Source organism: Ranitomeya variabilis, chromosome 1 (assembly GCF_051348905.1).
Source record: "Ranitomeya variabilis isolate aRanVar5 chromosome 1, aRanVar5.hap1, whole genome shotgun sequence".
Lineage (NCBI taxonomy): Eukaryota > Metazoa > Chordata > Amphibia > Anura > Dendrobatidae > Ranitomeya > Ranitomeya variabilis.
The window spans coordinates 323,286,827-323,301,607 of record NC_135232.1 but is presented as its reverse complement, the minus strand read 5'-3'; the positions used below and the strand labels follow the sequence as shown (position 1 = coordinate 323,301,607).

Sequence of the window (14,781 nt, the reverse complement as noted above, 5' to 3'; positions counted from 1 at the left end):
ATAGTGCACGTTGGGGTTACCACGGTGGTTTTGGTGATGACCGTGGGCTGATCACAAGGGGGTACCTTGGCTATGGGGGGCAGTTTCTCCGACACCTTAGTCGAGGGAGTCACGGGGCTGCGCCTCTTGTGAACGTTCAGGGCGAACCACCCCTTTTCCCCAAAATGCCGGGTGTAGGTGACTTCGTCCCCCGGGTAGAGATCCCGGTCTGGGTGGCCCTCTCTGCGATGCGACTCCACATCCCGCCGGTTAACAAAGACTTCGGCGTATAGGCCCGGCTCTTTTATAAAGCCCCAGCCCCCACGGAGCTTAAAGGCGACAACGGTGCCCTGCCTGCACGGGGCCTGGTGAGCGGTGGTGTCCTTGCGGGCCCGGTCCTTGGCCGCTAGGTCTTTTTGATGATGGGCCTCTAGCCCGGCCTGGTACACCTTTTCCTTCTCCTCCCACTGCTGTTCCAGCTGGGTCTGGTATTCCTCCCAGCTCAGGGCCTGCACCATCTCCCCTTCCTGAGTCTTCACCCCGGGGAACCCCATGAGGTTAGATCCTGGGTTCACCCAGCGGCATACCGTGCGCTCCGTATGGGCCTCACACAGCAGGGTAGTTGGCAAAATCGGGGCTTTCAGGAAATGCTCCATACCCGTTGCCTCCTCCCAGAGTAACAGGCGCTGGTGTCTATGGGTCCCAGGGAGAGGGGGTGCCGCAACGGGGCCTATTAACAAGTCCTCTGCCGGCGGGACAGGGTCGACGGACTCACCAGCCGATGCAGGTTCCTCCTCCGCGGCGGGTTCCGCTGGCTGTTTCGGCGAGGGCCTCAGCAGCAACTCCGGTAGCGGTACAGGATCCGATGCCAGAGAACTTTCTTCCAGCGCCACCTGGTGCGGAGCCTGGGCCTTCACGTTCAGCTGAAGGAGCTGATGGATCAAGTCCTCCCTCTCAGCCTGCAAGAGATCAGCGCTGTCCGTGGAGAATTGGCTGCGGTGCTCATCCGGGTAGTTGGGGGAGACTTCTGCTTCAACCCCACATTCGGGTCCCGAGCTGCTGGCCATGGCGTCCTCCTCGTGGGTCGCTTCCTGGTCTTTTTCCCGCTCTCTCCTTCGTGGGCGGTTTAGTTTTCTCTGTCTCCGCCCACCATTGAGAATCAGGAGGCAGATCTCGGCTGCTGACGGACACGTCCTCAAGGTACAGAAATATTTAGACTGGGCGGCCATTGTCTTTCGCGCTCTCCAGCTCGTCTACGCCCACTCCACGCCCTTCTTCTTCTCCTGCGCTCTCCTTAGCGCTGTAATGGTGGCGGTTTTGGCGGGAACTTCTGGCGGCAAGTGGCAATACACAGTCTTTGCAATAAGTCACAGTCCAAGCACAATAAATCACAGTTCCAAGACACACATGACCTGATTCTTCAGGCTTAGGTAGATCCTGTTTGTGACGCCAAGTTTGTAGCGCCCCCACTGCCACAGGGCCGATGGGTACCCGGTACCGGGCCTCTGAGTCTCTGCTCTGGGGTTGTCACGGTGGCTAGACCCGGTCCGTGACCCTGCTGAGGGGCGCACAATGAAAGATGGTGGTATGGTGCGGTGTAGTGCCGGTCGCGGTCAATAATGAGGACACCAGGTTGCAGTCTCTTTACCTCTTTACTGAAGGCTTCTGGGTCCTCAGTCCGGAATACGGTTAACCGGGCTGCGCAAGTCCGGCCGGTCCGATGGCACCTCCAGAGTTCCCTTTGCAGGTGGAAATCTGTGCCTACCTTCCAGCGCTTGTGTGTTGTGGTCCTCCCCTGCTGTGCTTACGGGATAGTACCCCACAACTGTTGTGTCTGTTTCTCGTGTTCCCTCACAACCTGATTCTGATGTTCTTCTACGTCCCCCAGATGCTATGGTGAGGACGCACCCGTATGACGGGGGAGGCTCGGAGCTCTCCCAGGACTCTAGCGTCGCCCCACTCCTGTTGTTACCCCCCCTGTGTCTTCCTGGGTCAATCGGGTGAGACAGCCCGCCTCTAACTGACTGTCCTGCCATAGGTTTGAAGTATTGCTTGGAGCCTGATACTTCCTCGGCGTTCCGGCCACCGGTTATGCGCCTCAGTAGGATGTTGCCTCGTCTTACAGCACGACTCCTACTGGTATTCTCCTTGTTGCGTTGATCTCGTTTCTCACTCAGCACAATAAACCTCGCTTCTTGTCCTTTCTTGGGGTACCGCCGCTATATCGTGCAGGCGCGGTCCCGTAACGTTCTCTCTGGTTGCTAGGCCTCTGTCAGGATCCCACCCCTGACAGGGACCCCTCCGAATCTTCCCCTATAACACCCTCTGCCACAAGGTGTTGCCTGGTTCCAACCCAGTCAGCTTTCTGTTCTAACTTCCTATCCAACCCCCAGTTTTACCAGACTGTGAGGAGTGGCCTAATACATAGTACCCTTAGCTCCCCCTGGAGGCCAGACTGTGAAATGTATTGGTGTCTGTGATACCTGGTCAGATGAACTCCTTCAGTGCCATCAGACGTACCATAGCCCCCCTTAGCGGCGGAGCATCAGTACTGCAACGACCAGGACTCTGGGGCGCTGCACAATTATGGAAATCAAATGATCTACAGGCATGTTAATGATAATGCAAATGATGGAAAAAATGTCTAAACATCTCGATTTATTCAGTATCAAGTCTGAACACAACATGCAAAAATTCACTGGTAGCTCTCTTTGCAGTTGCCAACCAATGACATCCAAGATGTGTTTGGTGTAAGACAAGTCTGAAGATGCTACAGGACATGGTAGCACATTTATGCCATGCATTCTGCTCACAGGAGCACAATAAACATGCAGCCTGGATTGTTTTCTTGAAAATGGCTTTTGGAACACTTTCACATTCCCTCTTAAAGGCCTCTTTATGGAGATGTCCACTTGGTTTCCCAGCTAATCACCGGCTATCAGTGCATCCAAGCCCCAAGCAGGACTTATCATTGAAAAGGACAAACCTCTACACTATGATAACCTTTAAGAGCTGTGGTGTGAGGTCCTTGGAAAATCTGTAGCTGGATGTCTGCCTCATATCCCTTTGTCATGCAAATGCTTGCTGATGGTATGTGTAGACATTGTTTGATGCCTTAGGCTTTGTATGTGACATCTAATTTCCCTTGTAGTGCAGAGTAGATCACAATGCGCCATTCTTCAATTCTGACAAGACGACATGGGCAACACCATATAGGAGCCTTCACAAGGGAATGTCACACTTGTCCTACTCCCAGGATTATGGTGTGGGGTAGCATAAAGTACAGTAGACTGACTCCTCTAGTCTTCAACCCAGGTACACAGCATGGTATTGCAATGATTTTAGTTGTGGAACCAGTAATATGGCCATTTTTGTGTCTAAATAGCCATTTTTAAACACACCACATCAGGCCGCAGGTTGCACATGCTATTGTGAGCAGTCTGCATTACTTAAACATGCTACCATGGCCCTGCTGAGTCTTCAGACTTGCCTCCCATTGAGCACATCAGGGATGTCATTGGTCGTCGATTACAAAGGGAGCTGCCAGCAGCGGATTTTGTTGATTTGCTTCCCCAGGTGAATTCAATGTGTCAGGACATTCCTCAGACAACCATTAATAACCTTATTGATAACATGACAAAGCGTGTAAGTGCATTTGGTGCATATTTGATAATGAATTGTGATGTTTTGAAAATTGTTTTTATTTTTTCTTCATTTGTATATCATTAAGACTCCTATTGATAGTGATTTCCAGAATTACATGGCTTTTCATTCATGTTGTCATTTCAATGATGACGAGTGTAAGACAAGGATTGCTAGAGATGGCTGAAACCTAAGCCGTTTGTACAGAGCGTCTTGCCTTTCCAGCTTAGAATACGTAGCCCTAAGCTGAAAATCCTCTATGATGATGTTGACATGACTTAATTTTCCTTTACAGCTTTTAGGATACAATGAAAAGCCACTCACCCTTCAAATGTTCATCGGCACTGCAGATGAGCGCAACCTGAGACCTCATGCCTTCTATCAAGTTCATCGCATCACAGGAAAAATGGTAGCTACACCTAGTTACGAAGCCCTGGTGGGAAGCACAAAGGTTCTGGAGATGTCCCTACTGCCCGAGAACAACATGTGCGCCAAGTAAGTTGCATGCCACAAGAAAAGAGTAAGTTACACTTCTACTGTGTTAAGAAAAGACAACTTGTCACTAGCTCAAAAGTGGCCTTAATTTATTGTATAAAAATGCTAATTAACTGTGTCAGGATTGTCTGATTTGTCACATTAATTTTTGTAAACTTTTTTCACTGCATTTTAGAATATTTCAGCAAATACATATTTTGGTGTATAGAAATAAAATTAATAAATGGAATACCACAATTTTCCCTCTATTGGATCTCAATTACTCACCTTTCCCTGGAAACCCAACAAAAACCTAATTCAATTTCTGGTTTGAGGGCTTTGCTGCATGTTCTAAATTACTTATGGATATTATATTTGTCCATGTTTCAGTATAGACTGCGCTGGAATCTTGAAACTCCGGAATTCTGACATCGAGCTCAGGAAGGGTGAGACAGATATTGGCCGAAAAAATACACGTGTCCGTCTTGTGTTCCGGGTGCACATTCCACAAGGAGCAGGAAAAGGCATCTCTCTACAAGTGGCCTCTATACCTATAGAGTGCTGTAAGTAACAATTATAAATAATGGCACCACAAAGTCATTATCAGAAGTGTAATTTTTAAGGGTGCAGAGGTTCCAGTTCCACTGGGACCCTGCTGCCTGAAGTGATCCAGATGCCTCTTTTCTAACAAAACATCAGTATTCTAATTGGCACATGGCAAGCAGGTAGGGATGTGCGGATCAGTCCGTGAGGGATCAAGTGTAAGTTGAATTTCCTAAAATTCAAGGTTTCATTCAAACTTAAACATTTTGAGATATGATTCATAGCCTGCAAAAGGAAAAAAACTTGCTGACACCATTTCCCACACTGCTGAAGCATCAGAGATCAAGCAAACGTAATTTTGCATTGTCGTGTGGGCCACTCCATAATGCCCTGCAGCTGGGACATCCAATATACTATCATACCCTGTATAGTCATGTTCAGTACCTAGGCCATCACAGCCCAGGGATTACCAGAAGAGCACAGGTTGTATGGCAGAGTTTTTTTCCATCTCCAGAGTCACTGGGTAACTCTATCTCTCCTGTAGAGAGTAAGCTCTTATGTTCTCTGGGGCCCTCTCTCTTTCTTCTGTAGAGTGTATGCTCAAATGATTAGCAGGATTCTTTGTCTCCTCGACCCCATGTGTATTTTCCAAGTAATTCCAGTATGGAGATTAATGCAAACTTGTTCTCCCCAAATAAATTGTTTGGTGAAAATTCGGCAAACTTGAATTTCAAATGATCTACTCATCTCTACAAGTGGGGGCCCAGTAACAAATATTGGGTAGGGCAGAGTAGTTTCAAGTTGCTTGCTAAATTCATTATTTGCATCATATTTTGTAGAGCTGTTGAAACACCATATGTTTATCAAAAATAAAATTTCACAAGATAGGGAACACCATATGTACAGTCATGCTCAAAATTTTTGAGACTGACATAAATTTTGCTTTTCACAAAGTTTTGTGCTTCAACGTTTTTAGACCCTTCAGCCTAAAGTACAATTATAAGCAATTCATGCGTTTTTAAACTTTTATGAAGAAATAAATCAAGTTTTAGCAAAGACCCAATATTTAGAGTTGATCCTTATTTTTCCAGACTTTTGTAATTCACTCTGACATGCTGGATATTAGATTCTCAGCCAAATCCTGATTTGATGGCAACCCATTCCTGTCTAGTCAGTGTTTTTATTTGTCTGCCCACTTTTGAGGATTGTATAATATAATTTCACAGCACACTCATGGTGATTTCAAGCCAATTAGTTCAAATTTTTATTACATAGAATATTTTTGGGAGCAAAAACAAGAATATAAAGTAGAAACGATATAAGCACTGACATTTCGGATCTACCAGAGCCTTAATCACTTTTGAGAATTGACTGCTCGTTCTTTATGGGGCAAAGTACTCAAGAGTTTCCTAGCCATTGACCCAAAGTTTCAATGTTTTGTTCACCATGCCACTTAGTTGTCATTTTGCCTTGTGATATGGTGCTCCATGTTTCGAAGCAGAAGAGTTTAAATAAAAAGGGTTAACACTGTAAATATCGAGTCTTTGCATGAACTTTATGTATTTGTCAATAACGGTTTAAATAATTATGAAATGCTTATAATTGTTCTTCAGTAATTATAGAAACATCCAACTAAAAGATCTAAAACACTGATATTCAAATTGCCTCTTCTGATAAAAAGAGGACTTAAACTCTATAGCGCCACCTGTTGGAAGTAGCGATCCTACAAGTCACAATCAACCCTTTAACGAGTCGTGCAATATGACTTAGGATAAAAGCCAAATCAGTATCTCAATTCGCAGGTACGGTGTTTCGGGCTATTGGCCCTCGTCAGTGCGAAGCATGAGAACTGATTTGGCTAGGTGAGAGGCTCTGGACTGGGGTCTAAGGGGTAACGTTTCTCCTTATGGAGAGTGACATACCAGCTGGCTTGTCAAGGTAAGGAGGCTTATTCGCCGTGCAATGCTCCGTGACTTGTAGGATCGCTACTTCCAACAGGTGGCGCTATAGAGTTTAAGTCCTCTTTCTCAGAAGAGGCAATTTGAATATTTAATTTCCCAGAGGAGCATTGCACGGCAAATAAGCCTCCTTACCTTGACAAGCCATCTGGTATGTCACTCTCCATAAGGAGAAACGCTACCCCTTAGACCCTAAAAACACTGAAGCAGCAAACTTTGTGAAAATCCAAATTTGTGTCAGACTCAGATCTTGGTTACGAGTTTAGATATGGGCTTAGGTGACCAAAATCCTCAGTTCCATATCTTAAAGATGTTTGATTAGAAAGAACAGTACTGGATGAACCTTTGCAATATTTCAGAAGGAGAAAGAGTGTTGACAAACAACAATCAACAACAGATTTTAGAAGTATAGGCCAGGATAAGTCACCACTATTAAGCTAACTGGAGTCTGACTCGCGGCACTGTTGCAATCTTCTCATTCCTTATAGTGCCCCATTCTGCACAATGCCATACTTACACAATCAGCTGTCCTTAGTATTCTAGCTTTGTCTCATTTAAGTAAATGAGTTGGAACTGCAATACCAAGCACAGCCACCATGAATAGAGATTAGTGAATTGATTCCATGAAAATAGAATTGGTGTTGAATTCTTTCAATATGCAATTTTGCTTTGTGTGAATCGTCAAAATGGTCACCACCATCTAATACATTGCAGAAGAGAAGATTGCATCAATCAGAGAAGACTCATATCACCTCAGGCACAGCTTTGTTGGCTTCACCATAACAGCTTTAAGCTAACACATTACATTGAATAGCACAGCCAATCATGACATATTATTATAGTCCGCATAAAAGCCAAGACAGGGAAAGCAGAAGCCATTTTGCCATGCGTCTGGATACTGAGAGGACATCACAGCTTAGTAATAGATATAGGAAGATAAGGCTACAAAACATTGAAAAACTTTAACATATAGAGTGTGTGTGTCAGCACACAATGGTTACCATCATTCTTACCCATAGCCATATATTTTAAAAAGCTTTAATTGGATTGGATACAGAAAGTCATTCATGTCTTTTTGGGGCAATTGGAGTACTTGCAATTGACAGTGAATTAATTTGCCACAGATTCCCTTTTTTGGAGAATCCAACAACAAGGAAAATATTTAGAATTTAGAGTCCTCAGTGGTTGATACCTTTTAATGGCTAACTGAAAAGATGGTAACAAATTGCAAGCTTTCAAGACTGCTCAGGTATCTTCATCAGGCATAGCCTAATAGAAATTCTGAAGAATCCCATATTTATGCACAACATAGCACAGAAAAATGCCGTAGATAAGACAGGTGACATGAAGCAGAATTACCATAATGTGAGTGATAAACAGTTATGTCCATACATTTTGGAACAGTTCATAGATAAGGAGTGTGAATGTTTTATTGTCCTCTGATTTGGGGTCAGGTTACGATGACCCCACATGGTCTGAGGGGCAAATTCCTTAGTTGATGTAAAAAGACATAAATCCATGCGACACATTCATTCATGCACTGTGCAGGAATGAATGTGTCGTATGGATTTATGTCTTTTTACATCAACTAAGGAATTTGCCTTAGTTGATTCACATAATGGTAATTCTGCTTCACGCCACCTGTCTTATCTATGGCATTATTTCTGTGCTGTGTTGTGCATAAATATGTGATTCTTCAGAATTTCTATTAGTCTATGCCTGATGAAGAGACCTGAGTAGTCTCGAAAGCTTGCAATTTGTTACCATCTTTTCAGTTAGCCATTAAAAGGTATCAACCACTGAGGACTCTCAATTCTAAATATTTTTCTATCCACTGGCTAACACGGTACCAAGATATATATCTTTCCTGCAACAAGGATGAATTTGAAGTTTTAAATATTCACTCATCCCTATGTGCGAATATATTGTTTTATTTGTAAACCATGCTAGACCGTTTTTGTTTAACTGCAATAGATTACCAAGTATTTAATTAACCCTTTCACCCCCGAGCCTGTTTTCACCTTCATAACCAGGCCACATTTTACAATTCTGACCAATTTCACTTTGTGGCAATAACTCTGGAACACTTGAACTTCTGAGATTTGGTTTTTTTTTTTGTGATTTACTGTATTTGATGATAGTTGTAACATTTCTTTGATATTACTTGCATTTATTTGTGAAGCGAATTCGAATTTTATCGAAAAGTTTTAAAATGTAGCAGTTTTCAAACTTTTTAATTTTTATGCCCTTAAATCAGAAATACAAAGCACAAAATAGTTAATAGCATTTCCCAAATGTCTACTTTACATCAGCACCATTTTTGAAACTTTCTTTTTTTTTGCTAGAAAGTTGGAAGGGTTAAAAGTTGACCAGCGATTTTTCATTTTTCCAAGAAAACATAACATATTTTTTGGACTATAAGATGCACCAGACCATAAGACGCACCCCAAATTTTGGGGTGGAAAATAGCAGAAAAAAGATTTTCATAAGATGGGGGTTCACCTTATTGTCCGAAATTAAAATATCTTACCTGAGAGCTGGCGGTGCTACAGCGGGGTCACAGAAGGCAGGGTCCCTCTCCCAGGAAGCCGGCGACGGCAGAAGTGGGGCAATGCTGCAGTCCCAGGGTGCGATGCTGTGGGTCCAGGTTTGGTGGTGAGGCAGAGCTCAAGCAGGGTCCCATCTTCAGGATGCTGGCGGTGGCAGAAGTGGGGCAATGCTGCAATCCCGGAGTGCGATACTGCAGATCATGGAGCAGGGTCCCTTCCTCAGGATGCCGGCAGCAGAAATGTGGCAACGCTGCATCCCGGTGTCCATGGTGAGCAGAGCCAAGTGCATCACCGGTTTCCCCATGGCCATCTTCCTTCAGCCATGGGCTGCTGAACGCTTCTGGAAAATGGCCACCAGAGGTCTCGGTGGCCATCTTCCTGAAGCCGAGTGCTGCCAAGATTTCAACCTGCGCACATGCGGCCTCTGGCGGCCATTTTCCTAAAGCCTCCGATGGCCCACGGCTTCAAAAAGATGGCCACAGGGAAATCGGTGATGCACTCTGCTCACCGTGGAAACCGGGCAGAGGATCCCCAAATCCAGGTGTGAAAAACTTGTTAGTATCAAGAACCCTGCTGCAGACTTACAGCAGGAGTCTGTGCATGAGATACAGAAGGACAGGGGGTAAGAGGGGAGCACTGTGGTGAGCTTACCTGCCGGAGCGCAGGACCTGAATCACATGACCACCAAGGGAAAGGCCGGAGGCGGAGCCAGACACCGAGTAGTGGCGGTGACCGGCGAAACCGGAGAGTGGTCTGAACGTGCCGAAGTCAAGCCAGGAGGTCGATCAAGTGCCAAAGAGTGAGAGGCTGAGAGTGGTCAGGACGTAGCAAAAGGTCAGATAGCTTAAGATAGCTGCGCAGTACAAACCGGGCATACAGGAGATTAAGAGTACCAAGCCGAAGGTCAGAGACAGAAACAGACAGTAAGCACACAATCACAAAGCAATGCACAGAATGAGAACACGGACCGGATCATACACGAGAAGGCAAACGGACTACCCAGTATGCAAGCACACCAGGGGGTCAGACACACAGCCAAGACAGATGTATCACTGACAAGGATCCCCAGATGAGGGCGGGTAAATATAGCCCTCCCCAAAAAGGAGGCCATACAAAATTAATCCTGAGAGGACAGGGAAGGAACCCTGTCCACAACAATGACAGAAGACTCATGGCTGTACTAGCTCAAAAGGGTGCTTCTACTCAATACTGAGCAAAGGGTCTGAATACTTATGAACATGTGATTTCAGTTTTTCTTTTTTAATAAATTTGCAAAAATTTCTACATTTCTGCTTTTTTTCAGTCAAAATGGGGTGCAGAGTGTACATTAATGTGAAAAAAATGAACTTTTTTGAATTTATCAAATGGCTGCAATGAAGCAAAGAGTGAAAAATTTAAAGGGGTCTGAATACTTTCCGTACCCATTGTATATCAGGGATTCCATCTAAATCTCCTAGTGACATGATTCAGATGAAACCCTCGAGGGAGCCACTCACTATAATGAGGCAGCAGAGTTACTGTCAGAAGTGCACAAAACTGTGGCCGACGGCACTTTTATGTACGCCTACAAAAACGGACACCATCGGATCAAAGGTCAGATGGCGTCCACAGTGCCTCCATTAGACTCATTATTGGAACTCTTCCGTTGTAGGTTCTGTCTGAATCACGTATTTCAGAGCTTTATACACTGAAACCCTGATGTAAGCGCTCGGCGCAGAGTGCAGAATAAATATGTGCCCAGCCTTACTGCGATCTTTGGAAGGCAGACTGAATAAATCAACAGTAGGTGAAGAATTGGTTTTATTTTTTTACGCTGTTTCTCTTGCGGTAAAAGCGATTAGACGACTTTATTCTTCGGGTCAGTGCGATTATAGCAATATCAGATTTATATAGTTTTTTATGTTTGGCAGCAGTCACACACTAAAAAACACCATATTTAGAAATAAAATCTGGAAAAATAATAGCTATCTAAATATGGGGATGCAAAAACGATCAAAAAAACACAAGGATGCCTATTTTGTGATTATTAAACTACAGTGAAAAAAATACAACAAACTCACGAGTAAAATGTCATTCGTTGCTGTGCGGTATAAAAGCACAAGATAAAATTTTGATGAGAACAATCTGAATTCCCTGTGCTGTATCCATGTAGCCTCTTAGTGCATTTTCTCTACCTTGATTAACAATACAAGCCACTTTGGCTAATTTTACCAAGAAGCCTTTTACAATTAGTGCAACTTGTACTTTAACAGAGGAGAAATGTTACAACATAACATATAAAATGTGATGATACCACATTTCCTTTAAATGTCCCAATGTAAAAAAAAAACAGCTATTGCAGCTACAGGTATTTCAGAACAATAACAACAGTTACAACAGAGCTGAACATTTTTCTTCATAGCAAGTCACATAAACTCCAGACATTCTGTATCGGGACACAAGAAATCATACAAATGACACTCTAAAAATGGCCTCTCTCCTCTCTTGATCCCAACTATCAGCTGTTACCTGGCCCACCACACTGCCTTTTTGTCATCCTAACTGCATATAATCCATGTGATCTCGTTAACCTCTTCACACCCGGCGATTTTCCATTTTTTTTGTGTTCGTTTTTCCTCTCCTTCTGCCAAGAGTCATAACTTTTTAATTTTTCTGTCCACATAGCTGTAGGAGGGCTTGATTACTGCGGCACAAATTGTACTTTTCAATGACATCATTACTTTTATGATGGGATGCACTGGAAAGTGGAAAAAACATTCAAAGTGCATTGAAATTGCAAAAAAGTGCAATTCTACAGTTGTTTTTTGGGTTTTCTATTTATCATGTTCACGATATCCTAAAACTGACCTAGCAAAATGATTTTCCAGGTCAGTATAAGTAGGCAGATACCAAACATGTATAGTTTCTTTATTAAGTGGTAGCAATAAAAATTGGAGATTTGTAAGAAAAAACAATTTTGGTATTGTCCCCATTTTCTGAGACTAAGGCTATGTGCCCATATTGCAGAAATGCTGTGGAAATGTCCGCAGCATTTCCACAACTCCCTGCCGTGGGCAAAACGCATGCAGAATTAGTTCAAAACAGCTGACATGTGCCGGAAAAGATGTGGGCTCACCGCCAGAGTCCGACATCGGCGTATTGTTTTGCCCGATGTTGGAAAGGGGTTAATAATGGTAAGGAGATTCTGGCAGTTATCAGTCATTATAAGACTGCGGACCATACAGGAACCACAGAACTGATGAATCATAGTCAGTATCAACAGTAAATATTTACATCCAGGTACCGTATACGTGACAACTTCTCTGATTGAGTCTTTTCGTCTCCATCTTGTTCAAACGCCATGATGACTTTTCACATCCACAGCTCATCTCTGCAAGCTTGCCGCTTCTCTGATCTTCTGCAGCACATCCCCACATGAAGCCCTTTAAAAATAAGTGTAAATGGCCTCTGCATAAAAATATCTGTCTATATTATGATTGAAATAAGCCTCTTATAGTATACTAGATGGTGGCCCGATTCTAACTCATTGGGTATTCTAGAATATGCATGTCCACATAGTATATTGCCCAGCCACGTAATATATTGCCCAGTTACGTAGTATATTGCCCAGTGATGTAGTATATTGCCCAGTTACGTAGTATATTGCCCAGTGACGTAGTATATTGCCCAGCCACGTAGTATATTGCTGTTACGTAGTATATTGCCCAGTGACACAGTATACAGCACAGAGCCACGTAGTATATTGCACAACGACGTAGTATACAGCACAGAGCCACGTAGTATATTGCACAGCGACGTAGTATACAGCACAGAGCCACGTAGTATATTGCCCAGCCACGTAGTATATTGGCCAGTCATGTAGTATATTGCCCAGCTACGTAGTAGATTGCCCAGCCACGTATGTCACAGGTTAAAAAATAAAAAATAAACATATACTCACCTTCCGAGGGCCCCTTGTAGTTCTGTCGCCTGTGTGCGGTGCAGGCGGCAGCTTCCGGTCCCAGGGTGTGATGACGTCGCGGTCACATGACCGTGACGTCATGGAAGGTCCTTCTCGCATACAATCCTTGCCACCGGAACCTGCCGCTTGCATGGAGCGGTCACCGGAGCATCGCGAGGAGCGGGAAAGGCGGCGGAAGGTGAGTATATTATGATTTTTTATTTTTTTTTTATTATTTTTAACATTAGATGTTTTTACTATTGAAAAACTATAGTAAAAACTTGGTCACACAGGGTTAATAGCGGCGGTAACGGAGTGATTTACCCGCAGCATAACGTGGTCCATTACCGCTGGCATTAAACCTGTGTGAGCCGTGACTGCGGGGAGTATGGAGCGGGTGCCGGGCACTGTCTGCAGGGGAGTAGGGAGGGACTAATCGGACTGTGGCCATCGCTGATTGGTCGCGGCAGCCATGACAGGCAGCTGGCGAGACCAATCAGCGACTTGGATTCCATGACAGACAGAGGCCGTGACCAATGAATATCCGTGACAGACAGAAGGACAGACAGAAGGACAGACAGAAAGACGGAAGTACCCCTTAGACAATTATATAGTAGATGGCCTCCACATTGTCCACCTTAATAAGCTATACTCTCCACACTGCCTGCCATTATCAGCTATAACCGCCACACCTTCTGCCCTGAAGAACCACAGCCTACACCATGGCTGTCCCTGCTCTAGTTTTCCCTTAGGCTATTTTCACACGTTGAGATTTTTCAGCATTTTTGTTTTTGTTTTTTTTTTAATGCAAATATTCAGCTCTGTTTTACAGCACCAGTAAAGTCTATGAGATTTCAGAAATCTCATGCACACAGCTTGTTTTTTTTGTCCTCATGTTTTGTGCAATACCTTGGTTTTTGCAAAATGCAGAATGTCACTCCTTTCAGCTATTTCCTCCCATTGAAAGCAATGGGTGGTGCAAAAAATCCTGCAAAAACGCAGGTATCAGGTGTTGCTGTGTTTTTGGTGCTAGAACCTGATGAAGTAGAATCAGTTTCTTTTTATGCACTAAACTTTATCAGCAGGCACAAAAGACAGATGTGTAACACCCCAGGTAACTGGTTGTTACAGTGATGTTGCCTTACTTTCGGGGAGGGCGATATCATGCTGGGAGAGGGACCTACCACTGCCTCCAGGCTGGCCGGGCCATATCATCACCTGTTCCTGGTACTCTGGACTGTGGACTGCTACTGCCAGTAAGCCAGGTAAAGACTTTACCACTCTGTGTCCTCCACTTATTTGCCCGCATACACCATCCTTGGCATACACCTTGGATCCCTAGGGACCCTGCTTCACCTGTGGGAAGCGTCACCATCTTGCTGCAACAACATCACCCCAGAGGACCCCTTTTAGTAGCATCAGTCCCTACTGACCGAACACCACAGGTGGCATCACAAACAAACTCTTTATTACCAAATTCCCTTTAAAGACTTTTCCCCTTTTAAGTGAGCACCCAGGGCCACGGACTGGGTTGCAGCCACTGTGACATCCCATTTAAGTGCAACCGGACCCGGTACCAAGTACCCCACTGCCCAGGCGGGCGACTCATCTTTCTGGTGTCACGAACAGCATGGACCGACCCATGGAAATGGGTCCTGTGCACCATGGACTGTGTGAAATTGTTTAATGGCTGCCA

The 14,781-nt window shown here is 44.5% G+C and overlaps 1 protein-coding gene across 3 annotated transcripts in view; it reads left to right on the top strand.

The window, feature by feature from the left end:
* Positions 1–14,781, top strand: part of NFATC4 (nuclear factor of activated T cells 4) — a 138,305-nt gene that overhangs the window by 71,911 nt on the left and 51,613 nt on the right. For all 3 annotated transcript variants that reach the window (XM_077298254.1, XM_077298264.1, XM_077298247.1), the window contains exons 4-5: positions 3,917–4,116; positions 4,486–4,658. In XM_077298254.1, the coding sequence (XP_077154369.1) occupies positions 3,917–4,116; positions 4,486–4,658 (373 nt within the window). The remainder of the gene's footprint in view (positions 1–3,916; positions 4,117–4,485; positions 4,659–14,781) is intronic.